Source organism: Hyperoodon ampullatus, assembly GCF_949752795.1.
Source record: "Hyperoodon ampullatus genome assembly, chromosome: 1".
Classification (NCBI taxonomy): Eukaryota; Metazoa; Chordata; class Mammalia; order Artiodactyla; family Ziphiidae; genus Hyperoodon; species Hyperoodon ampullatus.
In genome coordinates, this window is record NC_136914.1 from 106,278,509 (window position 1) to 106,306,200 (window position 27,692).

At 36.7% G+C, this 27,692-nt stretch overlaps 1 protein-coding gene across 3 annotated transcripts in view; it reads left to right on the forward strand.

The window, feature by feature from the left end:
* The first annotated feature begins 10,849 nt into the window (after positions 1 to 10,849).
* Positions 10,850 to 27,692, forward strand: part of YTHDC1 (YTH N6-methyladenosine RNA binding protein C1) — a 36,002-nt gene continuing 19,159 nt past the window's right edge. For 2 of the 3 annotated variants that reach the window (XM_079717619.1, XM_079717620.1), the window contains exons 1-6: positions 10,851 to 11,156; positions 20,972 to 21,073; positions 21,441 to 21,769; positions 21,889 to 22,318; positions 26,680 to 26,769; positions 27,236 to 27,289. In XM_079717619.1, coding sequence (XP_079573745.1) covers positions 11,129 to 11,156; positions 20,972 to 21,073; positions 21,441 to 21,769; positions 21,889 to 22,318; positions 26,680 to 26,769; positions 27,236 to 27,289 — 1,033 coding nt within the window. In that variant the 5' untranslated portion in view covers positions 10,851 to 11,128. Of the gene's footprint in view, positions 11,157 to 20,971; positions 21,074 to 21,440; positions 21,770 to 21,888; positions 22,319 to 26,679; positions 26,770 to 27,235; positions 27,290 to 27,692 lie in introns of all 3 variants that reach the window. The other variant, XM_079717621.1, reaches the window with a different exon arrangement.

Below are 27,692 nucleotides of genomic sequence, written 5' to 3' on the forward strand. Positions count from 1 at the left end.
CTCCTTTTGAACAGAAGAGACACAGATGGGGAATGTATTATTGAAGAGAGGGAGTGGAGAGAGAAATAAGGGTAGGCTCACCACCTTCTCTTCCCTGATTTCCACAACATCCTGTCGAGGGGAGGCGAACAGGCTCCAACCTCCAGTGTATCTTATGGCTATGCAGCAGACAGCATCCAGATGGCCAGGCAGCTGCAGCTGGGTTCAATAAAACCCTGTGATAACCAGAGCAGTTCACCATGGGAACAGGAGGGGAGAAGGAAGGGGAAAGCCACTCAGGCAGGATATTTACCACCCCTACTCAAAGCAGAGTCCAAGCAGTGATCTGACTGTCCTCAGCACTGGAGAAACCAGGTGGTACTGTCTTGTGGGTACTTTCTTGGGCCAAGAAGGGAAAAGCGTAGGAGGAATGTCTTCCAGCTGCTGAAGAGAACTAAGTTTGTACCCATCCAAACAGGGAGAAGGGAACAAAAACAGCATTCTTTAAAGAACCAGAAAGTAGAGCACTGTCAGGCGCATTGGACTTCTCAGACCTGAAGGACTGAGCTGGTTTCAAACCCTGGGTTCTTCCTGCTTGACAGATTTAACTCTGTAAACATGAGTTTCTAAGTTTCTAAGTTTTTCTTCTTCACTGGGCTAGCCCTAAGCAGGTCAGAGAGGAACTCAGTGCCTCAGGTTCCCTTTACCTTTTTGGCTTGTGCCTTTCACAGCACTTGCTACTGATTTTGTAGAGCTCCCAGAATCCTCCTCAACTTGCTCCAGGTCTGTCAGCCTGGATTCCCATTACAGTCCCCACCAAAAGAGCAGAAGACTAAGAGTGACACTGGAACAAATCTGTCTTGGTATTCAGGGGCTGTCCCTGGGTTCTACAGGATCTATCTCCAAATACAGTCACATTGGGAGTTTGGGCTTCAACATAAGGGTCCTGGGGAGACACAATTCAGTCCAGAGTACTACCCTAAGCCAGGATGAGCAAATGAAGGTTGGAATTACTAGAGCCCAGTTAGGATAACTGTACAGATAGTGTTGACTGCTAGGAACTGGGTCCATGGATAAAAGGACAGAGCCAACCTCTGGTAACCCTGCATGGAGGTAGTCACGAAAATAAATGTTTCAACTCTACTCTCAGGTCTTCTGTTTGTGCCTTCCGTTGACTGCACTCAAACAAAACCAAGGAAGGGAGCCAATTGGCCAGTCTCTATGGATCAGCTTTCTAAGGTACAGAGCAGGATAGAGTGTACGAAAAATGGATCAGGGCAGCCACAGAGATCCAGCACACCCTTGTGCCAAGGTGCTACCAAGAAAAGAGAAGAGGAAAAGAAGGAAAACCCTGAAAGCTTAAGTGTTTTACTCAAAAGAAATTTACGTCCTCAGTAAAATAAATATAACAATAAGGTCTCATGGGGGTGTTAGATGGATTAAGGGAAGTAAAACACAGGCAGAGTTCAGAACAGACTCCATAATAGTCAGTGCTCAGTAAATGTCAGCTATCAACGTTGTTAAAAAGGAAGCAGAACAACTTTGAAATTCCAGAATTCTTTAAATATCCCAGAATTAGATACTTTTTAAAAAAGCTGAGCAAAATTCTATTCTTTTTTGGGAGTACTTATATTTTGAACATTTATTTCCTATTAAAAGGCTTAAACCAATAGAATTTCTGTTAAAGAATGCAAGGCTGCCTACTGTGGTACATGTAAAAACTAAATGAAAACTTGACATTAACATCTTAGTGTAGAAGAACAGTTTCAGGTACCTGGTTTCAAATCAAAAGATTAATACATTTCCAAATTTTAAAATACCCTGTAATATTTAAACAGGCCTATTTTTATTGATTTTTTTAAATTAAAAATATAATTGCTGTTAGGATAAATGTTTATTGAATCTAACTCAGAAGCTGGTTGTGAAGTTTAAATGGGATAAGATATGTGAAAAAGAAGTTCTCAGTAAATATGCTAGTCAAATGTTAGTTATTTTAAGACTACATAATATACTAAATTGTGCAGGCAGCAGTTCAGTGCTATATCAAGGACTCTGCTGCATTGTACTCAATAGTTCAGCAATGTTTACTGTGGTATATTTAATGTAACCTTTCCTCATGTTTGGGAAGTTCTGGAAGAGCTTCAGACAAGTCCAATACCAGAAAGGACCAAGTCCTTACTAGGAGCCAAACATGAATTCAGTCAGATTCCAGAAGGTGGTACAGAATACATATTTAAATATTTTAAATGATTCCTATCGGGGTATCTTTAAGTCTCTATAAACCTATTTCAAGTGGGTTCAGGAAGTTCCCTTCTCTAAGGCTTTCCTTCAGACTCTCTTTTCTAGCCTTCTGCTCTCCTCCTCAGGATTTTGAGCGCTTTGGCCTCTTTTTCTCCTGTCAGCCCAGAGAGACCCACTTGCCCTTAAAAGGCCTAGGTCCTTCACGAATGTTTGTTTTTTCAAAGTGGAGCAGCTACAGTACAAACAACTCCTCTCCTTTTTTTTTTTCTACTTTATTTTTTTCCCAGCTCTACTGAGGTATCATGGACAAGTAAAAATTGTATATGTTTAAGATCTAAAATGTACTTTAGAAATACAAAGTATTTGTATTTGTACATGTACAAAGTACATGTAATTTGTGAAATGATTCCCACAATCAAGTTAATATACACATCCGTCACTTCACATAGTTATAATTACCTTTTTTTTTCCTTTGGTGTGGTGAGAACCCTTAAGATCTACTCTCTAAGCAATGGCAAGCATGTATACAATACAGTACTGTTAACTATAGTCACCATGCTGTACGTTAGATCCTAGAATTTAGTCATCTTAAAGCTGAAAGTTTGTAGCTCTCTTAATAATGTATTCCATTATTATGTTAAACTTCTTGATGTGCTATTTTATAAAAACACCTCATCCTTACAAGGCATGGGTGAAGATGGGAAAATATAGTGTCAGGAGCAGCAAATCAGGCCCTAGCACATTAGCTCACATAGCAGCTTACAGAGGCACTCAGGCAGGCAGTAAATAGAAGAGGGGCTGGGCTGTGAAGGCAAGCTAGACTTTATGCATCTGGAGATCCAGATAACCATTTCAGTAAAGGATACGAGTCCTATCTTGTGCTCTCCTCTCACCTACACATACTTGGTTAGGAATAGGAAATGTTGTCAAGTCTGCATCAAGCTAGAATGAGCAGAAACAAGGACTCTAGTGGAGAAGGCCAAGAGACAAAGGAGGCTCAGTTTCTCTACATCTTTGAGCAACTATTTTAAACACAATTGCATAATGCAACAAGTTCCATTTAAAAATTTGCCTGAAATTCTCGTGTAATTTTTTTAAATGAAATATTTCAGACACTGACGACAGTAATGTATTCCTCATGTGCTCACTAGTGTTATTGCTTTGCCAGGTATTTCAGGTCTTTCTTGTCTTTAAATAAATAAAGCATATCTGATGAGCATTTAATCCTCTTTGTACCCCTTCTGAGTTCTATTCCTTCCTCCCTTCCTAGAAATAAACACTGTTTTGAAGATTACTTCTGGTCTATAATTTTGTATTTTTCATACATATATCTATTTCTATAAAAGAATACATAGTATTTTTTTGTGTGTGTGTTTAACATTTAAACAATATTACCATAGAAATCTGAAAGTTCCTTTTTCACTTAACATTATGTGTTTGAAATCTAACCATGTTGGTACATGTAGCTCTTGTTCATTTTTAATGCTATATTATGTAACTGTATTTGAATATAACAAATTATCTCTACATTTAATTCTGTATTCCATGCCTAGCTATGATTATATCATACTTTATTGATTTATTGATCTATCTGTCTTAGTTTAATAAGTACCACACTGTCTTGATTACTATGGCTTTATGATAAGTCTTGAAATCAGGTAATGCTGATGCTCCAAAATTGTTGTTTTCCAAAATTGTTTTGACTATTCTAGGTCCTTTTCATTTCCCTACAAACTTAAATTCACCTTGCCAATTTCTTTTGAGAAAATCCATTGGGATTTTTGAATGAGATTGCTTGTATCTATAGATCAATTTAGGGAGAAGTGACATCAATATTGAGTCCTTCAATGCATGATGAGTATTTTTTCATTTATTTAGGTCTTCTTTAATTCCTGTCAACACTGTTTTATAGTTTTCAGTATTGCTAAGTATTTTATGTTTTTAATGCTATTGTAAATGTTTTTAAATTTCATTTTCCAATTGTTTGTTGCTATATTTAGAAATATAATTGATTTTTACATATGACATTGTGTATTACTTATCTAGTGCCATGAAACAGCACACTCCCAAGTTTAGTGGCTTAAAAATAACCTTTATTACCTTTTGCCATTTCTGTGGGTCAGGTATTTCAGAACCACTCAGCTGGGCAGTTCTGGCTCATGAAGTTGAGGTCAGATTAAGGCTGCAGTCATATGAAGGCTAATCACCTTGAACTTGTGTATATTGTATGTTTATGATTTATAGGAACAATCCAAGTTTTTAAATCCTTTCTAATATGCAAGATGCAACCTCCACATTTTGTTTCCCCTGTGGGTCTCCCTGGGCCTTGGTTTTAGTCTTTGTCTGAGTAGGTCATGATTAGACTTTACTTTAGGCTAAAGTCCTTATTCTTATGGTGTGGCCTTTCTGGTATCTCAGGTGGATACCTGGGCTATTAGGAGGTATGAATGAGATTTCTACCCCAGAAGGGCTAGATCTCCAAAGGTCCCTGCCACTGCTCCTCTAGCTTTGCTTGTCACCTAGTATCTCTGCTCTGATATTAACCCAATAGTAACTGAAATCTGGTAATCAATCCTATCATGGTTCTTCTCTCCATATGTATAGCTCTGGGCACTTTACTGCTATCTAAATTCTGTTAATTTCAATTCACAATTCATTACCATCAGCTTAAAAGGAACTTCCCCCTTTAGAAGCTGTATTGTATTTTTTAAATAATATTTTGATGATCCCTGAGATCTAAAGAGAAGTTTTGGCTGTATGTTTTTAATTTACTGATCTTTACTCAGGAAATCATATGTATACATAGACAGCTAAGCCAAAAATCTATTTAGAGTCATTTGGTGCTACATTTTCTGATTAAGTTCACCAACAACAACTGATAAAACAATCCATCATCCCTGAACTACAGAAATGATAAAAATAACAGTAGTTCCAGCTTATTGAACATTCAACTGCCCTTTTCTAACCATTTTAAACATTATAGCAACTCTGAAAATGATTTCTAAGTTTTCATTCATAAAGACACTAAAGATTAGAGGTTAATTTCTCCTAGATCGCATGATAGTGAATGGCAGAGCCAGAATTTGTATCAGCTTATTATGACTGCAAAATCTGTGCTTTTAATAAGTACACAATAGTTTACTTGAATGCTCAACAAATCTAGAGTTCAGTCCTTTATAACCCCTATAACTTTCCCTTTTTTTTAACATGACTGAAATGAAAACTGCATTTTTTAAACAGTTGTACCCTTGTTCTCACATAAACTTATTTAAAAAAATTTTTTTTAATTAAAAAAAATTTTTTTTTGTATTGTGTAGTTGATTAACAATGTTGTGTTAGTTTCAGGTGTAAAGCAAAATGACTCAGCTATACACATACATGTATCTATTCTTTTTAAAATTCTTTTCCCATTTTAGGTTATTACAGAGTATTGAGCAGAGTTCCCTGTGCCATACAGTAGGTCCTTGTTGTCATTGATCACATAACCTTATTTTAACAGCAAATATTTAAATATAGAATTCTAATTACATTAAAGATTACTTTCAATTACTTCTTAGTTCTGATAGAATAAATACGGATTAGGGAAAATGGCATTTTGATATCGCCTTAACTTTCTTGGTTGGTTTCTCTTGCTCTGCCTTTCTTTAAAATTATTAAAGAAAATCTAAAATATTAAAAAAAAAGGTAGAGAGGAGAGTATGTTTTTCTACGAATATATACATATCTGCAGCTCATGAGCTGACTTGTATGATGCCACCCAAATCCCCTTGCCCTATACAAGTTTATTTTGAAATAAATCTCAGATAAATGTCATTTCATCTACAGATATTTTAGTATATATCATGAAATTATGAGAACTATTTTTTATTTTTATTTATTTATTTATTTTTTTAAAGAAGATGTTGTGGGTAGGAGTTTATTAATTAATTTATTTACTTTTGCTGTGTTGGGTCTTCGTTTCTGTGCGAGGGCTTTCTCTAGTTGTGGCAAGCGGCAGCCACTCTTCATCGCGGTGCGCGGGCCTCTCAATATCGCGGCCTCTCTTGTTGCGGAGCACAGACTCCAGACGCGCAGGCTCAGTAGTTGTGGCTCACGGGCTTAGTTATTCTGCGGCATGTGGCATCTTCCCAGACCAGGGCTCGAACCCGTGTCCCCTGCATTAGCAGGCAGATTCTCAACCACTACGCCACCAGGGAAGCCCCGAGAACTATTTTTTAAACATAACTTATTAAACTAAAAATATTAATAGCAATTCTTTCAAAATCATCATTCACTCAATATTAAGTTTGCTGATATGTATATGTGTATGACTGTGTGTGTGTGTGTGTGTGTGTGTGTGTGTGTGTATGCAAGTGTATTCACGTATTCAAATCAGTATCTAAATAAGATCCATGGCATTAGTTTCCTGGGCTGCTGTAACAAAGTACCAGAAACTGGGTGGCTTAAAGCAACAGAAATTTATTGTCTCACAGTTCTGGAGGCTAGAAGTCTGAAATCAAGATGTCACTAGGGCCATACTCCCTCAGAAATATGCAGGGGAGAGTATTTGCTTCTCTTAGTTTTTGGTTTTTGCCTGTAGCCCTTGGGATTCTTTAGCTGCGTCACTCCAACCTCTGCCTCCATTTGTCACATGGCCAAATTTTCCGTGTGTACTTCTGTCTCTGTGTCTCTTTTCCTCTCTTATAAGGACACCAGTCATTGAATTAAGGGCCCACCCTACTCCAGTATACCCGTATCTTAATTAGTTACATAGGAAACAAGCCTATATCCAAATAAGGTTGCAGTCTGAGGTACTGCAGGTTATGTCTCCAACATATTATTTGGGGGAACACAATTCAACCCATAACGTCCACATACTACAACTGGTTTACATTTTTTATATTTCTTGTAAGTTTATTTTAGTGTATAGATTACTTACTCCTCTCTATTTCTTTCCTTTTTCATTGCAATTTATTTTTGAAGACATCTGCTTGTTTGTCCTGTAGAGTTTCCTACTGTCTGGATTTTGCTAATAGTATTTGTGGGGGATAGCTTAACACAATCACCTGTGCTTTGTCTGTGTCCCAGAGCATGATTTCTCAGCACAAGCACTGTTGGCATTTGGGTCAGATAGTTCTTTGTTAAAGTGGGAGGCTTTCCTGTGCCTTACAGGATGCTTAAAACCATCCCTGGCCTCCATTGATTATATTCTAGCAGCACGCTCTCTGTTGGGGCAACCACATAGTTCTCCAAATACTGCCAAATGTCCCCTGGGGACAGAATCCCCCCCCCCCCCCGCTAGAGAACCACTGACAGAACCACTGACAGAAGTCTTGATGAGATCCAGGTTTAGTTTTTTGGCAAGATTGCTTCATAGACAGAATTAGGTACTTCCATCAGGGGGCACATAACATCTGATTGTCTTTCTGTTATACAAGTTAGCAGCCATTAATAACCATTGTCTTGATCTGTTTATTTCATTAATGGTTATAAAATGGTGATGTCCTACTTCTATCATTGCTTTGCCCTGGCCACATAGTAGCTGGAATACTTCCCTAAAGAGAAACTTCCCTTCATCAACTATTTGTTTGGTAACCCTGAGATACAGTTCTAATTGGAAAGACAGGTTAAGTGATGATTTCTCTTTACCAGTTTTCAAAATAATGAACTGGTTCCCTAACATCACCCAAAGGGGAATGATGAATTTTTCTGAACTATTATGAACTCAAGGATTTAAACATATTTGATATGTTTCAGTCCAATGCAATTTTATCTTTACAGCTGCTCAAAATGCTCCATAGTTTGATAGGTCTCTGGCATTCTCTGATTACTACTTTCTAATATGAGAAGATGTTCTAGGTTCATATTGCATATTCTCTTCATTGACATTCTCTGAGTCTGGATTGAGTCTCCTTTACTGTTCACTCTACATAACCTTCCCGGGGCGACAGAACACAGCTATCAATTTTTTTTTTTTTTTTCTGAATCCACACACTTCATTGATACATACTTCAATCAGTAATACTGGTCAAAGGTAGGGCAATTGAGAGGGATGGTGGAGGAAATCTTATTGGAAAGTGCATGCCCTGATTAAAGGCATTAAGCTTCAATAAAAGCACATAAACACTGATGGTTCAAGGAAAGTCTTAGGTCAGCAGGCACCAGTTTGCAACCTGTGCTATATAACCTGGCCCTAGCCTGATGTGATATTAAATATTGTGAAAAATATGTTTCAGAGATTTTAGATTTTGTTGTCTTCCTCTGAGGAGTGCTGATCATCTTGAACTTGTGTTGGCTTATTTTCACATTTTACAGGTGTGGATCTGTAGAAAGCCAAAGGTGTTTTCCTTCCTCACGCTCCAGTGGGCTCACCTTTGAAATTCTGTTTCTCTGTAGACCTTATACTGCTTTTGTTTAGGGTTGGGTCCTGATTAGGCCCTTACTCTCCTAAGATGTGGCCAGTCCCTCAAGCATTATCTCAGCCACTTGCTCTCTCACTCATTACCTGGGTGGCAGCTCATTGGTGTTCTCTTTAGACCCTTGACCACACCAAGGCCTCCTTCTCCCTCAGAGCCTTTGGGTGTGCTGTCCTCTGCCTGGAAGACCCTTATTTCCACCTTTTACTGGGTATCAGTCTCAACTTCACCTCCTCAGAGAGGACTTTACTAGTTTTTCTGTATAAAAAGCCTCCACCCATTCCTCCCACCCTTTGCCATATTAGCCTCTTGTTTCTTCCATAGAATTCGTCATGACTTTTTATTTGTTTACTTTTCTTTGTCTCCCTCACTAGAACATAAACTTGAACTCTTTGAAAAGAGAAACCAGATTCTATACCATGTATATTTTTTAACTCTAGAGCCTATTACAACATTTGGGGCAGGATAGGAATTTAATAAATACTAGTTAACTGAAATAATAAGTGAGTAGAACATATATAATGCTTTTCTTGATTCAGCTTCTTCTTACATAACCATTGAATATCAACCTGAATTGAACCATGGGCAATTTTGCCACCTAGGACATTTTTTTTTTTTTTAACATGAAAACCATTTTTCTGCCCACCACCCTTGTCTTTTCTCCCCTTTACCTAGGCTAGCAGGCTTTTAGATCTCAACTAGGCTTTATTTTCCCTTCTCTAGAAAGCTTTCCTTTACTCTACTCTGTACCCTCCAGCAGTCTGAGTGAAATACCCCTAGAAGTTCCAATAACATTGAGCTTACTCCACATAAGGCAGTGTTAGGTGGTGGCTGGATCCAAATTGCCTGAATTTGAGCCATGTTACTTACTACTACTCATAACTTTGGGCACTTTAATTTCATATTACTTCACTTTCTTTTTATGTAAAATAGAGCTAGTAATATACTAATCTAATTGTGTTTTTGGAAGATGAAATCGGATCGTGTAGGTCAAGTGCTCAGAACAGTTCCTGCCACACAGTAAGAACACACAATTTTTAGCTATTATTTTTACACAGTAACTTCCTGTTAACTTGTCTCTTCCTTATACATACTGAAAATTCCTGAAAGGCAGAAATACTGTCCTATTCACTCTTGATTCCTAAGCATCTGATACAAAGCTGGGTTTTATATTTACTGAATTGATTTCCTTCTCTCTTCTCCCTTCAAGCCCTCCTGATGGCTCCAAACGAATCTCTATTCGTGTTTTCCCACTACTTAAAATCTTCCCACTGCCTTCAGTTTGGTCTCTACGTTAAAAGGGCAATCAAAGACCAAGACACCATAGATCTGCCCTTCTCTAAACTTGCCATAAGTTTATAGTTTGTTTTTATGTCTATAACACTGTTACTTTTTTTTGTTTTTTTGTTCTTCAAATTTTTTCCCCCTTATAAACTCAGTTATGGAGCAGTGAAGCAAAATTACATTTTCATTCGTTGGACAATGAACTTTAAGCAAGTTTCCTCTTAGATATCTCTTACCATATCATGTAAAATAATTTTTCGTTACTTCTGTAGTTTTAATTTCTCAATAGTCTGTTTAAATCAACTGTGTACCCCAGGACCTCGATAAATATTTCAATAAAATTTATGTGAATTACAAATCCATTTTAAAATACAATATAATTCCCTTCCCCAGTTAAAAACGAAACTAGGAGGCTTTTGTGACAAGTGAGCTGGTTGTGTCCTGTGCTGCCTTTGGGTAAGCCTGTAGTACCAAATAAGAAAGTACATCCGGTACCTAGAGTAGAAAGTGGTGGCTGCAAAGGGACTGGCCCAGACTTGTCCTAAATAAGTCTCCAATTTCCAGAACTGAATCAGGTGTTCCGCGGAGCGACAGAAAGCATCTTGGCCTTGAGGCTGGAAGCTCCGTTAATAGGCGCTTCAGGTGAAAAACCTGAGCCACCTGGGAATACCCAGCGCGGCAGGCTCCCTGCAAACTTGGGAGACCTTTATCACTAGAAATAAAACTCATTCCAGGGACTTCCGGGCTGCGGGGGGCGGGGCGACGTGCTGACGTTACGTCACGTTCTTGCCTGACTTGCGACCCCGCCCTCTCCGCACTGGGACGTTCTCAGGGAGGAACGAAGCGTAAACAGCGCAAGGCATTTTGGGAGCGGGATTGTTTCACGCAGGAAGCAGGCTCCATCTTAGCGCCGCCCGCTGTCGCCATCTGTTTCCCTTCCCTCCCCGTTACCGCCTCCCGTCCCTAAGCCCCAGCGGGAAGGCTGGGCCTAGGGTGGGGGAGGCTGGAGTGAAAGGAGGAAAGGGGAAAAGGGAGAAAGGGAAGAAGTGGGGAGAAAGGGTGAGTCGGGAAGGGTGAGTGGTAGAGGCTAACGTGCGAAGCGCGCAAGCCCAGCGGACGGACTGACGGACGCCCCTGTGCTTCTGCTGCCGCGGCTGCGGCGCCCGCGCGAGTCGCGTCGAAGCGGCGGTGGCGGCTGCGGCGGCAGCAGCGGAAACAAGAGGGGAGCAATGGCGGCCGACAGCCGAGAGGAGAAAGGTTAGTGCGGAGAAAGGTGATGGGCGGAGGCGGGGCTCGGGAGTGGGTCGACGGAGCCGTGGTCGTCGTTGTGGGTAGGGGAGGTTGGGTAGTGGAGGTTAGCTTGCTCCGCGCGGAGCCGGTCTCCCCATCGAGACGCTTGGACTCATTGGAAAAGACCAGGCCTGCCCTTTCGTCCTCGGTCTTCATATAACCTAACACTTCATCTAGCCTTGGATTTTTCTTTGATCCTAATTCCCTTCTTCACTTAACGTTTATCTGTCCTGGGCGCGGCTGAGAGAAGGCCTGTTCTGAGTTGCAGGCCCTTAGGTTTATTTCCTGGTAGTGGTATGCTGATGTAATGCGTATCTTCAGAACAGCCTTTTCTGTTAGGCTGAATTTCGAAAACCCTTAAATACCCTTAAAGCTGGTAATCTACTAAGTAAGCATATTTAAGAAGTGGTATAGGTAGATAATCTCGCGAAATGTCTACGAGTGAACTTCTGGCTGTTCTGTTAAATAGGCAAAGTGGCAAGAATGGCCTGTTTGGTTCTTCAGATACTTATTTTGGAAAACTTGATGTTTGAAAAGATGATTATGTGATTTAGGCCAGGCAGGAAAAATCCTGGCCGCTGTTGTGATAGACACACGTTGTGCGTAGTTCCTAGACGGTACAACCAGGAACAAATGGATATAATTTGTAGAGAGTCGGAGGGCTACGTACGGTTACTTTGAAATATGGGAAGAACTGATGTTGCCAGAGTGAAATGTCATGTCTTTTTAAATACCGACCTTCCAAACCCTGGAAATGTTAATGTAGATCCTGAATCAGTACAAGTCTGGAGAGTGGTCTAGATTGGATGGTACGTTAAGGTTTTTTACAACCCTAAGATTACCATGATAGATTTGGAAAGGTTATAGTTGATAAAAATCTGGCCAGCTGCTGTCCTGTATTTTACGGATCTACTCTTTTGTGTGGCTAATTGATTTGGGGGAGGGGAGATTTGTTAAGTGGGCTGTAGAGTCAAGTTCCATTAGACTTGTGACCTCTAATTTTTCTCCTTAAAAGTAGAGTCTTCATGAATCAGCGAACTGCTCAATAATAGGGACAAGTTTGGGAAACGGTGTGGGTGGGAATATGTTTAAGATATGGCTCCTATCTCAAAGCAGCTCGGTGATTAGGTTTTAGTAGTTTAATTTTCCTTCCTTAAACGAATCCTAAAAATCCTCTCCCTTCCTTTTGAGAAGTCCAGAAGGAATGTGCTCATAGGATTGCATGGTGTTAGTGAATAAAAGAAACTGCTTTTAATTAGTAGTAAAGTAGTATTAAGTAGATGATTTTAATCAGGAAGAATTAATTCAGTCAACATTTGATTGTTTCAGAGTGTAATCTATGATCTGTGTGTATGGGAGTGGGTGGTGGTTGTGGTGGGTGAGATGAACTAGATAAAAAATGAGTAAAAGCTCAGTACTTCTCAAGAGTTCAGTGTCTGTTAAGGTGAACATATTTGTAAGTCAGTTATGGAGTAGACACAATACTGTACACGGAGGAAAAAAAGTAGGTGATGTTTTAAAAATTTTGTTTTAGAAATGGATTTAGTGATGAAAACGTCTAAATGCATAAACTTTGTAACTATTATTGGGAAGTAGTAATGCCACCTATTAGCAGTACTTAGGATAAATTGTCCAGCTTCTGAAAGGCCTCACATTTGTGTAGTTTTTTAAAAATTAATTTTCATAATTCAGCTTCATTTCAGAATTTATGATGTAAGTACTTATAGTTTAAGATTGTCTCTCGTTTACTGGGAAAGCTAGCAGATACATACCTACTGGAATTGCTTATTTAATTTTGGAATGAGCAGATTTCTAGAATAACCCACTTTGCATGTATGGAAACTGAGGCCTAGGGTGTCTCGCTTTCTTGATCTTTGTCAAACAGCTAGAATAATAGCCAGAATTAGAATTAATGCTTGACTCTTTCTTATCATGTTGAACAAGGAAAAATGGGAAGCTAAGTACTTATTGTCATCAGTTATGTTATATGAAACACTAGGAAATTATAAAGGTAAGCCCTGTCACAAATTTTAGACATGTCACAAACCTTAAGTCCTTTCTTGAAAGATTCCGTAAGTTGTGTAAGATCTTGATAAGAAATGAGTTTAAGTTGCAGAAATTTGCTATAAATCACAGAGCAGTTACAAAACTTTCAGTCATAAAGTCCTTGGATTATCGGGCTTTGCAAATTAGCTGTGTAATAAGCAGACATTACCTTCTATAAATGCTTCTGTAATACCCATACCTAGAAAGTGAAGCCTATAACTGGAGAATTTGCCAGCTTCCTGATTCCTGTGGTGATTGTCCAAAAAGTGGATGTGGAAGATGTTGGAATGTTGGTGGTATTAACTAGTGTTAATTGCCATTTTTCTATGTTTTCTATTATAAACACCTGGTTTATATTTTATTTCTTAAGCTCTTAAAAAGTTCTCTCTGAAGAACAATTATACAAGTTTAATGTATCTAAAATGTGGATAATGAGGTACCACTTTCGAAAGTAACATGTTTTCTGCATTACCAGACTGAAAGCTCCATGAAGGCCAGGAGTATGTCTGTCTTGTTTACCAGGTTCCTGGTGTACAGTAATTATGTCTCAGTGCCTCGAATAAATGATTTAGAAGATTGTAAATCATTAGCTCAAGGTTGGACTTCATTAATGACTGACTAGTTATGACTAGTTATGTGATATTTGCTATTGATGTCCAAAGTTAAGAGTTTCCCAGTTTAAATTATATACGTACACACACTCATGCAGGCAAATACATATAAATATGTATGCATGGTTAAATATACACACATATATGTATATACACACTGTAGCCCTCACTATAGTAAGTCCTTAGGGTTAGATTGACTTGGTCTACTTTAGTTAGGGCTTTGTAAAGCATAGAGTATGTATTTGATATTCCGATATATTTGTTTTACCCATAATAGAAGTAGGACAAAAAATTACAAATGCCCTCCTTAGACTTCAATTGTATGCATTTTGGAAGACAGGAAATTTGGATGGGATAGGAAATCCAAGTCTCTACACTTCTTGAAGAATGACGGTTTTGAATGACAAAAAAGTAACTGAGACTGGTCTAATGTAAAACACAACAGAGGGATCCTCCAGGAAATCTTGCTACACTGCCAAACCTGACTAAAACTATATTAAGTGAATTAAAATAAAAACTGTAATGTGTTATGGTGCCCTGTATTGGAAAACAAAATAAGTAGTATATTTAAGTACCCAGTTTTTTTTTGTTTTGTTTTTTTTCTTTAAATATTTCAGGACTTAGTCTGATGCTGGATCCTGAAATAAATAGTACTTTGTATCTCCTGACCCAGAAGCTTCCAGGGTCAAAAAAATGAACTGCATCTCAGATAAAGGTTAATTTTCTACACTGATAGCCCTGGAGTTAAGGTTTGTGGCCTTCCTGGGCCAGGAATTTCAAGGTTGAGGTGTAATTCTGGTAGAGTGAGTGGAAAGAGCATTAAATTTGGATTCAGAACTGTGAGATTTAAGTCACAGTACTTTAATTCTTTGGGCTTCATTTGGGATATTTTTTATTTCCTTGTTTTGCTTCCTATACCCATGGATCTGTACCTCTTTCCCAAAACTCAGTTTGTTAATAATATTGATAGTTTGTGATGATAACTAAGATTATGCTTGCTTAACAAGTGATGATAATGAAGTCCATATAAAAACATCATATGTTGTGAATGCAAAACATTCACAGATTATTGCATTTCCATAGACGAATCAAGCAGCAGCCTGCTTTGTTTTGTTTTTAATTGAGGCAGCATTTAAAAGTCAGATAATTTCAAATAAAAATCTGAATTTGGGAATCCTCTTGAAAATTTGTAAGATCTGACATGGCACTTGCATTCTGTCAAGGCAGTTAATCCACTGGAGTTGAGTAGGCTTTTTCACTTTAGCATTCCTACTCTTCCACAAAGTATCATATATACTAAAACTGAAGTTTGGTGTCCCTGTGCCTCAGTGTCTTGAACCTTAAATTTTTTTGCAGTTATTTAACATCAGTGTTGTTCAGGAGTTGTGGGTTTATATGCATTCTAGGGTCAGGCAGATAAAGTACTTACTTAGTACAGTAGGTAATGGTGAGTGTTAGGTTATAGAGAATAAAGGAGTAAGCATGGTATATGTTCAGGCAATATTAGTAAATACACTGATGTATGGGGCATAAACCCAGATTGTCTCATGCAAAACTTTGACATAAGTTACCTTCTCTGTGTCTTAACAGAAGACTATCAGGACTGCTCCATCTGGTTTTTTTCAGATGGGAGTCTGGGCCCCTAGTGATCAAATAGTCTTTTTTTACAAATGTAGGGTCTGGATTTTTATATTAAATCCTTGGCTCTTTCAAAAACAAAGCATCCAAGAGCTAGATTCATCCTACAGGCTGTTAGTGTATAACTTTGAATGGATTTGAACTTTAGCTGTAAATGGAAATACTGTTTATTTGTGTTTCATTTGAGTTAATTTGTTGCACTGACATATTGTGGAAAAATTCATTTTGTTGTGGCATCTAAAACACAATTTTCAGGGTTTTAAAAGGATTTTTTTAAAAAGACTGCATAGTTCTTTATCTAGACTTCTCAAAAAAAATGAAGTGCTTTAACTGTGGAAATAATGCATTTGAATTATTTTTTATATAGAATTCTTAACCTGGCATTTGCTAACCTTTGTTCATTTTATTGCTAATATTCTTAAGGTGCTGCTGTCAAACTACTGTGAAGAAATTGTATATGTACATATCACTATACAGAATAATAATGCTAAATTTCAGGATAAAGTGAGTGATTTAAAACATTAAAGTAGTTTAAAGAGAGTCACCCTAGAGAACCGGTGGATGTTACTTTATCTCTTAAGGACATAGTTATTTCTTTCTGAAAAGGATATGCCAGTGATAGATTAGTCTTTAATAGTAGTAGCTTCTGAGACTACTAAAATAATCTTTCTTTATAACTAATTTATTTTAAATTGAAAACATGAATTAAAAAATATACAAACTCCTTTCTCTAGCCAATGAATGAAGTGGTCAGAGGAAGCAGCTTGTTAGCTCTATAACCCAATACTATGAACTCTCTCACCTTTTTAAACCAGATTTTGGTTTTTAAGAGTACTCCTTACATTTATAATTAAAATCCTTAAGTTTAAGCAAAACTAAGCAGGTGGTGGTAGTTTTGAAAACATCTATCAAGTATTTAACATTTCAACCAACAATAGGTGGAGTCCATGGCTCCTCTCTTTGAACCTGAGTAGACTTCTGTGATTGTCTCTGAATAAAATACTGTGGCAGTGTTGCTGAGCTTCTGCCTAAACCACCATGGAAGCTCTAAACCACCGTGAAAGAGGTTGGCCTATGCTGAAGCTGTCATGGGGGAGAGTGACCATAGAAAGGAGTGCCGTAGGAACCCCAGCTGTTTTGAGTCTTCCCAGCCAAGGCATGTGAATAAGCAAGCCTTCAGATGATTCTAGCTAACCCTTAACTGCAGCCACGTGAGAGACCCTAAGTTGAGCCTCAGAACCATAAGCAATAATATAGTAAATTACTGTATTGTTTTAAGTCACCAAGTTTTTGGGGTAGCATGTTGAACTTACGGCAGTAGATAGTAGGAACATTTATGCATTTGTCTTATTGAGAAAAGAGGATTTTATTTTATGTGCTGGACCAGATTTTGTGTATCATGTACCCTAGTCATTAACAAAAGGTTCAAGAGCATCAAATAACTGCCCCGTCCACCCCCTTCCCTTCCCCAAACACTGATCTTTTTATTCTAAATGCCTCTTTTCAGAGGTGAAGAAACTGGAGCTCAGACTGGGACTTTCCTAAAGATACCTAGCTCTTAAATGATGACCTGGATTTTCTTGCTTCCAAATACAAATCTCTTGCTCCTATGTATCATATTTCAGCAAATATATAAGCGATTTCAGTGGTGGAGGGAAGTAAATTAAAATGTGATCTTTTATGTCAGGGGGTCAGATAGAAAATAATATTTTAGGCTTTGTGGGCCACATAAGGTCTTCGTCATATATTCTTTCCTTTTTTTTTTTTAAAACACAACCTTGAAAATGCAGAAACCATTCATATCTTGCCAGTCAAAAATAGGCCATGGGCTGAATTTGTCCTGCAGGTCTTATTAGTTGGCTAATATTGTGATAAAACCACAGTTAGGTTTTTGATGTCATAGACTATAATATGGATAAAAATTTGTAGACCATCAAGTGAGGATGTTATGGTTGATCTTAAATTTAAGGTGCTATAATGTTGGTAATATGGAGCTTTCTGGTGCACTAATTTGGAATTAATCTACTAGCGCACATGACGTTTCAGTGATACTTTGTAGTTTTGTTTTCTTATATTTTGTTTAAAGATGCTTATTTTATAATAGCCAGGACATGGAAGCAACCTAAGTGTCCATCGACAGATAAATGGGTAAAGATGTGGCATGTATATACAATGGAATATTACTCAGCCATAAAAAGAAATGAAATTGAGTTATTTGTAGTGAGGTGGATGGACCTAAAGTCTGTCATACAGAGTGAAGTCAGTCAGAAAGAGAAAAACAAATACTGTATGCTAACACATATATATATGGAATCTAAAGAAAAAAAGGGTTCTGATGAACCTAGGGGCAAGACAGGAATAAAGACGCAGACATAGAGAATGGACTTGAGGATACGGGGAGGGGAAAAGGGTAAGCTGAGACAAAGTGAGAGAGTGGCATGGACATATATACACTACCAAACGTAAAATAGATAGCTAGTGGGAAGCAGCCCCATAGCACAGGGAGATCAGCTTCTGCTTTGTGACCACCTAGAAGGGTGGGATAGGGAGGGTGGGAGGGAGACCCAAGAGGGAGGGGATATGGGGATATATGTATATGTATAGCTTATTCACTTTGTTATACAGTAGCAACTAACACAAAATGTAAAGCAATTATACCTCAATAAAGATGTTTAAAAAAAAAAAGGTGCTTTTAATGTCCCCCATCTAATTTAACCGTAAATTTAGAAAGCCTGAACTCTAGACGAGTGAATTTGCTCAACTTGAATTTCTGAGCTTCTGTTTCTTTATCTGCAGAGTATTGGATCTAAAACATACCTTGTGTGTGTCATGTATGATATGTGTGAAAGTGATAAAATGTTAGAAAAGCAAGTATTGATTATTTTAAAATTCTGTAGATGCTTTCTAAAACTGCAACCAATCTTTGAATTTGACTAATAAAATTATTTGTTAAAGCTTTTTAAAAGACAGTAATACCCTTTTTATAGGGAAACCATGATTTAGGCATGTCTGAAATTTAAATTGATTAATTAACCTGCACAGTTATTTCATTCTGTGTTTAGCATGTCTAGATTTAGCATGTATAAAAGTTCATGTGAATGTTCAGGCTTTTGAAGTGGATATTTCTAATCAGGAACTAGTGATTTCATGAAAAGATTTGTGTAGCGCTGTTATTTACTTAATTGCCTATTTTGCTGTCCTAGTTCTATTTTTTTTCTTTTGCTTCTACAGATCTCTTATTCTTCAAGATCTGTTGGACCCATTTTTTTTACTGACTAGAGAGCTTTGACCTAAGAATCATTGAATATCTGATAAAGCTTGGGTTTTTAAAAAATCAAATTGTATGTTTTTATTTTTTATTTACAATATAGCATCCAGAAATTGTGTTTGCCACCATTCAGATCTTGAGGGAATTTCCTCAGTGAAAACATGAACCCAGAGGATGAGAGAAGCCTTTCTGGTTGGCGTATCTTGATTTTCAGTACCATTTAAAAAAATAAGTAAACAAAAATGATAACGGTCTGTATAGTATATATTCATTTTAGAAAAATGGTAAAGTACAGAAAAGCATTCTTACCACTCAAAGAAATCAGTTACGATGCTATTCCAAGCACAGGTAATTTTCAGTGTTTTTTTTTTTTTAATTTTTATTGGGGTATAATTGATTTACAATGTTGTGTTAGTTTCAGGTGTACAGCAAAGTGAATCTGTTATACAAATACATGTATCCACTCTTTTTTAGATTCTTTTCCCATATAGGCCATTACAGAGTGTTGAGTAGAGTTCCCTGTGCTATATAGTAGGTCCTTATTAGTTATCTATTTTATACATAGTAGTGTGTATGTGTCAGTGTTATTAAGTAGCAGCAGTGACTCCAAGCACAGAGGAAGATGCATTGTTACCTTTTCCATATCCTGTGTAACCTTGCTTTCCTTCTTATTATGCCTATATTATCAGTTTTAGTTCTCTTGAGTCACTGATTTCTGTCCCTCTTGGGGGATATTTGAACTCCATCTAATCTATTCATAGACCTCAGGTTAATAATCCTTGCTGTACTTTAGTGGGCTTTGCTTTTTGGCTGGAGCCGTGATACAATTGTCCTATCTCATCAGTTTTTATGATTTTATACCTCTCTTTACGGAACCTTAGATTTGGAAAGATATTTTTTGATGCCAGGATATTTAGTGTTCAAAACATTTACCATTAGCTTTAGTGCCTTATTTGAAAAAAAATCAGTTTAAAGTAGTAAATACATAGTTGCATGTATTTCTAAGACTTATTTTGTCCAGTTGGACAGGGTTGGGTGTAGGGAAGGTGATGGGGTGATAAAACTGAGTTCTAAATTTTCACGATCATTGACTGTATCAATTACAGTCAATAGTTTCCTTGTCTGAACAAGTTATACTTTTATAGTCCATGCCAGCAGCCTCAAATGTTTTTGATTGTGTACCCCGTCAGTAATTTTCTTCTTTTAACTTAACTTGGACATTGTTTCAGACAAACAGGATAGCTGTAAGGATAGTACAAAGAATTCTTTTGCTTTTCAGCCACGTTCCACAAATGTCAACATTTTTACCACATTTGTCTTTCTAATTCATTCTTTCTCCCTCTTTTGTCAGTTATAGACATGATGCTTCTTTGCCCCTAAATAGTTAAGTATGTATTTCCTAAAAAGTAGAATTCTCTTTTACTTAACTGTAGTACTATCAAAATCAGGAAATTGACATTGATACTTGTAATCTACAGACCTTGTTTAGATTTCACTAGTTTTTCAGTTGTCTCAGATCATGTGCTGTGTCAGTTATTGTATCTTTTAGTCTCCTTTAATCTGAAGTATTTCCTTAGTGTTTGTATTTCATGAATGAACTGTGACATTTTTGGATGCCTCTAAATTTGGATTGGTTTGATGTGTGTTTACTCATGTATAGGTTTAGGTTTTGCATAGGAATATCACAGAATTTTTCTATTCATAGTGCATCATTCCAGGGGGTCCATGTTGTTGATTTTGACCCACTGCTAGTGATGTTAACCTTGATTACTTGGTTAAGCTGGAGTCTGCCAGATTTCTCGACTGTAAAATGGTAATAAGTATTCTGCCCGGAGTACACAATATTTGATAAATGTATGTTTATTTAAAAATTATACACATGTATTTTTATTGTTGTACACATTTTAAAGCAGTTACAAAAATTAGACATTAAAGGATGAGCTACAAATACAGAAGGTCTCACTTTTTCTTTTTGTGCCCCAGTATATCCTTTCATACCCTATGGGATATATACTCCTGGCTTTGTAGACCAGAGCTGTGCATCGTATCCTTTACTTTATATCGTTTTATAGGAATTATTCTTGTGTCTTGATCCTGAAATAAAAGCTCCTTGAAGGTTATGTTCTCATACTTCCGTAACCTCAACACAGTAAGTACTCAAAAATAAATGCTTAATGTTAATGATTTTTCCCTGTTACTTTTTAATCTTTTGCTTCCAGATGGAGAACTTAATGTTCTAGATGATATTTTGACTGAAGTACCAGAACAAGATGATGAACTCTATAATCCAGAGAGTGAACAAGATAAAAATGAGAAAAAGGGTATGTAAGATTTCTATTTTTGTTAAAATAGCAAAGTAGAGATCAATTTCTTAAGAAAGAGTCTTTGCTTTTGTACTTGTTCCTTGAGGCACTTACCACCAAAAGCACAATCATAAGAAGCAGTGGTACCCAATTCCATATGAATGAGAGTAATATATTTTTTTCCAAACGTGTGAAATGTCTCATGTATTTATTCCAGTGTTAGAAAGCTGTGTTTTCTTTATGATTAACTTTGGAGTAAAGGTATTTCAGAAGACATTTTAAAGAAATGAGGCTTTTATTCTCTGATATATTTACCTGTTAAACTTTGGTGAAATAAGTCTAATACCCAAATTCTTATATATATTTTTTTCATTGTATTTTTAAGGTTCAAAAAGAAAAAGTGACCGAATGGAATCTACTGACACAAAGCGACAAAAGCCTTCTGTTCATTCAAGACAATTGATTTCTAAGCCACTGAGCTCATCAGTTAGCAATAACAAAAGAATGGTTAGTGCAAAAGGAAAGTCAGTCACAGAGTATAAAAATGAGGAATATCAAAGATCTGAAAGAAACAAACGTCTAGAAGCTGATCGGAAGATTCGTTTGTCAAGTAGTGCCTCCAGAGAAGCTTATAAGAGTCAACCTGAGAAAACATGTCTGCGGAAAAGGGATCCTGAAAGGAAGGTCAAATCCCCTACACCAGATGGTTCTGAGGTAGTAAATATTATTGCAGATATAATACAGAAGGCAGTTCTTTTTGAGGCTAGAACTGTTTATTCACTCTGACCTTGTCTGTTATATGACTGCTGATTCCCTTTTTCTTTAAACATCAGAGAATTGGGCTTGAAGTGGATAGACGTGCAAGCAGATGCAGCCAGTCTTCTAAGGAGGAAGTGAACTCTGAAGAATATGGCTCTGACCATGAGACTGGCAGCAGTGGTTCTTCTGATGAGCAAGGCAACAATACTGAGAATGAGGAGGAAGGGGTGGAAGATGTGGAGGAAGATGAAGAAGTAGAAGAAGATGCAGAGGAAGATGAAGAGGTGGATGACGAAGGAGAGGAGGAAGAGGAGGAAGAAGAGGAAGAGGAGGAGGAGGAGGAAGAGGAGGAGGAAGAAGAAGAAGAATATGAGCAGGATGAGAGAGACCAGAAGGAAGAGGGAAATGATTATGACACCAGAAGTGAGGCTAGCGACTCTGATTCTGAATCTGTTTCCTTCACGGATGGGTCTGTCAGATCTGGTTCAGGAACAGATGGATCAGGTACTAATTTTTATATGTAAAGGTTTGTCTTTTTTTTTTTTTAATTGACCTGATATTTTTTTTCTTGAACATGTTTAAATTGAATTATAAAATTTTTGAGGCAATGGGGGGGATGTTAGTAAGACTGTCCTGTGATTTTTTTTTTATAGTGTGCTTTTGAGTATTATAAATGCACTTGAATAAGATTTACATATCTTAGTAAAGGCATTTCCCAGCTACAAATTGAGTGTATTATAAATACACTAGTCTGATTGTTTCTCTATAAGGAAATGTATTTGAGGTTTTAATGTTATAAATTTTTAGATTTCCATACTAGTCAACAACAGCTTATTTAAACACTGATGTACTTGAAGTATATTCATATGGAACCTGTCTGCTAGGTATTACAATATTTTCATGTTAAATGCCTCTAGATGTCCATCATGTGGCAACAGAAACCAAAATAACTTTCCTTTTCTCTTGGGAGCACAAACTTTTCTTTCATTTTTGTACCTGTGGGTTGACTGATGGGCAGGGTCTCCAGAGGGCTGGGTGTAAAGGTACCAGATGGAAAATAAGAGTATAAAATTATTGTGGAGAGACTGGGTAAGAGGCATCTTGGGTCATTCCTTCAATACTACATGCCCTGCCACTTTATCTGACCCATGAGACTTGAATTTGAGAATGGTAGATAGTTGCAGTCATTAGGCTGAGGGAGCCCTCTTTTGGGGGGAAATTCAGAGGGTAGAGCAACGAGAGGCCAGGGTACTTAGAGACTGCTGGTCACTCTGATGATTATACTCTCATGGCTGTCTTATGTAAAGATGCAGCCAGATCTCCTACATAGGCCAAATGCACTAAATATTGGAATACAAGAAAAATTCTATTCTTTTGATGTATATGATAGTTAAATGTCATTATTATAGAATTTTATCATTTAATGTAGTACATTGTTAGTAAATCATATTTTTGATATAGTGTAAATGATAAGAGCAAATGACCAGGTATTTTCTAATTGTCAGCTGAAGTGCTTCTAGCCTTTTGCTCACTAGAGTTCTAGGTTTGGGAGTTTAGACAGGTTTTGACAGGGGGCTAAAGAGTTAAACTGAATAGATGGGTAGTTGGGTTTGATATAAAAAAAAAACTTGTGGAATCTTTAATTCTACTATCCCATCATACTTTTTGCTAACTGATGGGATATACATTTTATAATTTATGATAATGGATAGAGAACAAAAGTTGCATTGGCAATATGAATGAATGTTCATTTATTGTGGAGAATGTGTGAAACCTGTAAAAGTAGGGAACATTTTATTATAGGAATCTTCTTTTTGGTGTCCATGTTAAGAACGATATTTCTTAGACTTGAACGTTTATCCTGTTTAAGTCAAACGAGGGAGACTTATATAAATACGTAGGGCCTGTAATAATGTATATTTTTAGTAAGTTCCTAGATGCCGATACTTAGTAAGATACTTATTCATACTTTTATGTTTTTTGTGGATTAGACATTTCAGATTGAATGGTAGCCAATAGTTTTATAAAACTTGGATATTAAAACTGTTAAGAGACTTACTGTTACAAAAGAGATACCTGCCTGAAACTCTTACCTTCCATATTAAAGGAAAATTTGTGGCTTTTCTTTGGAAGAGCTCTTATGTGGAACATTTTTTAAAGACTGTATTTAGTATGCAGGACATTATTATTTTTATTTTGGAGTGGTTTCTCTTTATAATAATGTGTGAGAGAAAAATGGGGTGGATCTGGAACTCCACCAGAGGTAAAAAATGTTTTTAAAGAGTTTTAAATACAAGGGATCACAGTTCAGTTTCTGTGTCATGAACTTTCTAGATTCCAGTTTATTTTACCTTATTTTTTCTCAAAATTTCAGTAATTTCCTTATAAAAGTGACACACTTGGTGGTTGTTAAAGGTTTATTTGTTAGATAACTTTCAATTGTTTTTTTGACCTGAGAATAATAGTCGGGAGAGGAGATCATAAACTTAAGAGCAGTGAAAGTTATTTATACAAAAAAGATTAAAAAATCCTTGGAGATTTTTCATGGTAATGCTATATTTAACATTACATAAAAATTGTTGGGCGAGATCTTACTTCTGCTTCTATTATATTTCCTGCATCATCCTTTTTTTAAAAAAATAAATTTATTTATTTATTTTTGGCTGTGTTGGGTCTTCATTGCTGCGTGCGGGCTTTCTCTAGTTGCTGTGAGCAGGGACTACTCTTCATTGTGGTGCATGCGCTTCTCGTTGTGGTGGCTTCTCCTTTTGTGGGGCACGGGCTCTAGGCGAGTGAGCTCGGTAGTTGTGGCGCATGGGCTCTAGAGCGCAGCCTCAGTGGTTGTGGCGCATGGGCTTAGTTGCTCTGCGGCATGTGGGATCTTCCCAGACCAGGGCTCGAACCTGTGTCCCCTACACTGGCAGGTGGATTATTAACCACTCCACCACCAGGGAAGTCCCTGCATCATCTTGTTGAGAGATTCTTTTAGTACTTAGAACCATAAAGTGTTATTTTTAAACAGCAGCAAGAGATGTATTACCTTTGTGATCAATTTATAATGCTTAGATCCCTAACTTTTCAAAGAGGAAAAGAATAAAAGAAACATGCTAGAATTTTTGAAAGAAATAATGTAAAAAAATTTTTTTAACAGTTTTATTTTTCTAATCTCTTTCACGTACATGCCATACTCATTGATTCAATGAATTCAGTTCCTTCTGTGTGCCAAACACTATATAAGAATGTGTAGTCAGTGAACAAAACAGACATAGATGAGAAAGAGATTTGGGATATGACAAAAACTCCTGTTATCTGTTTGGGCGAGATTCTCACTCATTTTACACTAAAAGGCTTCAGTCTATTCTCTTGAAGTCTTATAGTTTACTCTGAGGGAGAGGATTTTAAAACTTAAAGGTCAGGTATCATTCAAAGCCAACAAACCTGTAAATAAATGCTTTTCTCTATAGCTAGTTATATAAATTTCATTATGTTCCCAAGCTGCTAGCTTTAAATGGGCCTGGCTTTGTAGTTGTGCCAATATGTACTGCTTTGCCTTTCCTTTTTGCCTTAAGTTAGGAAAATTAGCATCATTTACAAGCTTCTTGTTAACATCTATTTGGAGAAGGAATTAGTAGTAAATTACAAAGGGAAAAATGCTTAAACTAAAAGAAAAGGAACTTTTGTCCTTGGAGTTTTCCATCTTTAAGCTAGTTTAAACCTAGAATCCCCCTTCAAGAATAGAAGTAAAATATCTTTTCTATTCTCTTGCTCATGGCTTGTACTTTCAAGTTGGAAACTAGGTTTGCCACTCAGGAACTGTGGGACCCTAGCCAAGTTGCCTAACCACACCACTAAGTTGAGGTTTCCTTTTCTGTAAATGAGAATAATGGGTATTATGTATCTCATGAGTTTGTTATGAGGATTAAGGGAAATAATTTATTTAAAGCTTTTAAAATAGGAGTTTGTATGAAAGATCATTGATTATTATTTTTCAACATTCTGTTAACTTTTATAAAAATAAGTATATGCATTTTCTCCCATCATATTCCTTTTTCTAGCTGAAAAGTAAAGGTGCTTATATTGATGTAATTAAAATACCAATAGAAATAAGAGAGTCTAATTCCATTTTAGGCCCTCATTTATATGCTTCCAAATTAAGCCTGAAATGGTTCTTATAGGTAATGCAAACCTCTTCTGTCTACTGAAGATTCCCAGCTTTTTAATAGAATACGTAGACTGTCGCTGAGATTTTAGAGATAAATTTTAAATTGAATTTGAAAATAAGCAGTAATTTAGGAAGGAAGTGGTCACGAAGAATGGAATTGAAGATATAAAAGCAAGCAGTGGCAACCAGAAGGGAGTCGCTAATTTACTATAGTGTAATTTAAAAAAAAAAAAATTGAAAGGCTTTGGGTTCTGCGGTTCATCAGACATCTAAGATAGAATCAGAGCTGGAATTGTGATGAAGAATGATAGTATACTTTTTAAAAAGAGGACTTAAAACAGTGGTACTTGGTTCGTAGAAGGGAGCACCGTAAATTTAATTGAAAGAAAAGTTGTGTTTGCTTTGCAGAATTTTTTTTCCCTTTTAAAACTTTAAGACCTTTTATATATAGGATAAGTAGTTCTTAATTATAGCTGTGTATTTTTATTTGATTAAAATTGGGGGGAGAAATAACAAAATGTCCTTAGTTTTTGAACACTGTCTGAATTGGAACATGTTAGGAAATTGAGGGGGTCAGGAAGGATTAATAATGAATAATACTTAGGAATTATGCAAAATCCAGATGCATGATGATACATTCTTATTTGATTAACTGTACCTATATTGTAATGTTTTTAAGAATCTTGTCTGAATTCTTTTTTAGATGAGAAAAAGAAGGAAAGGAAGAGAGCTAGAGGAATATCTCCTATTGTTTTTGATAGAAGTGGAAGCTCTGCATCAGAGTCATATGCAGGTATTCTCATTTTACTTTTATTTGTGATCATATCTGACTGATTCTAATGTAATCTGCTGTAAAAAGTGTGTGGAGGCTGTAGTTTAGCGTGAACTTGTTAATATTCATTAGTATTGATTTCTGGCATGTTCAGTGTAATAAATCTAGAGGAAACTAAGCTTTTTCTTATTATTTTAATCCTGTTCTGTTACTGCTTAAGTGGAATTTCACTTTTTTTTTTCTTGGAAGATGATGATTCAGTGACTAGTTTTCTGAGTGAGAAACTGTTCAAATATTTTTAAAAACGTCCAAACAACCCAAAAAGCAAAACACTCGTACACATTGAGAAGTATTTTTTTTTGTGTGTGTGGGTGCGCCAGGAAGAATAATTTGTCTTGAATGAGAACTTTATGTGACAAGACTGTAGAAATTTTGTCTTATCTCTATTAAAGCTCAATCTGAACAAATGTACTTTGGCTAAATACAGGTTCAGAAAAGAAGCATGAGAAATTATCATCTTCCGTTCGTGCTGTCCGAAAAGGTATCATTTAAATTTGAAATTGTTTTCATTGCATGCTTCCTTAAAAGTCATTATTTTGCCTTATTGGTTCTCCATTAATAGTTCGTTTTAATGTAGTAATGTTCTGATATATTACATTAAGGGAAAAAAATAATTTAGTCTTACACAGAGCTCCATGTTCACTTCTTACTGGGTATCTTTTAGAACAGTAGCAGACATTTTAGGACATCTTAACAGTTTTTGGACAGAGTGGATGTTATATATATTTTAGTAGCATAATGGTCTATTAGCAAATTTTAAATGGTTAATGTGATAAAGATCTATAAAATTTATAGCCATTTTCACACTTAAAAAATATGGATCTGATATATTAGAACATTACTATATTAGGTTTGCCTTCTTGCAAAATGCTGGTGTCTTTCTT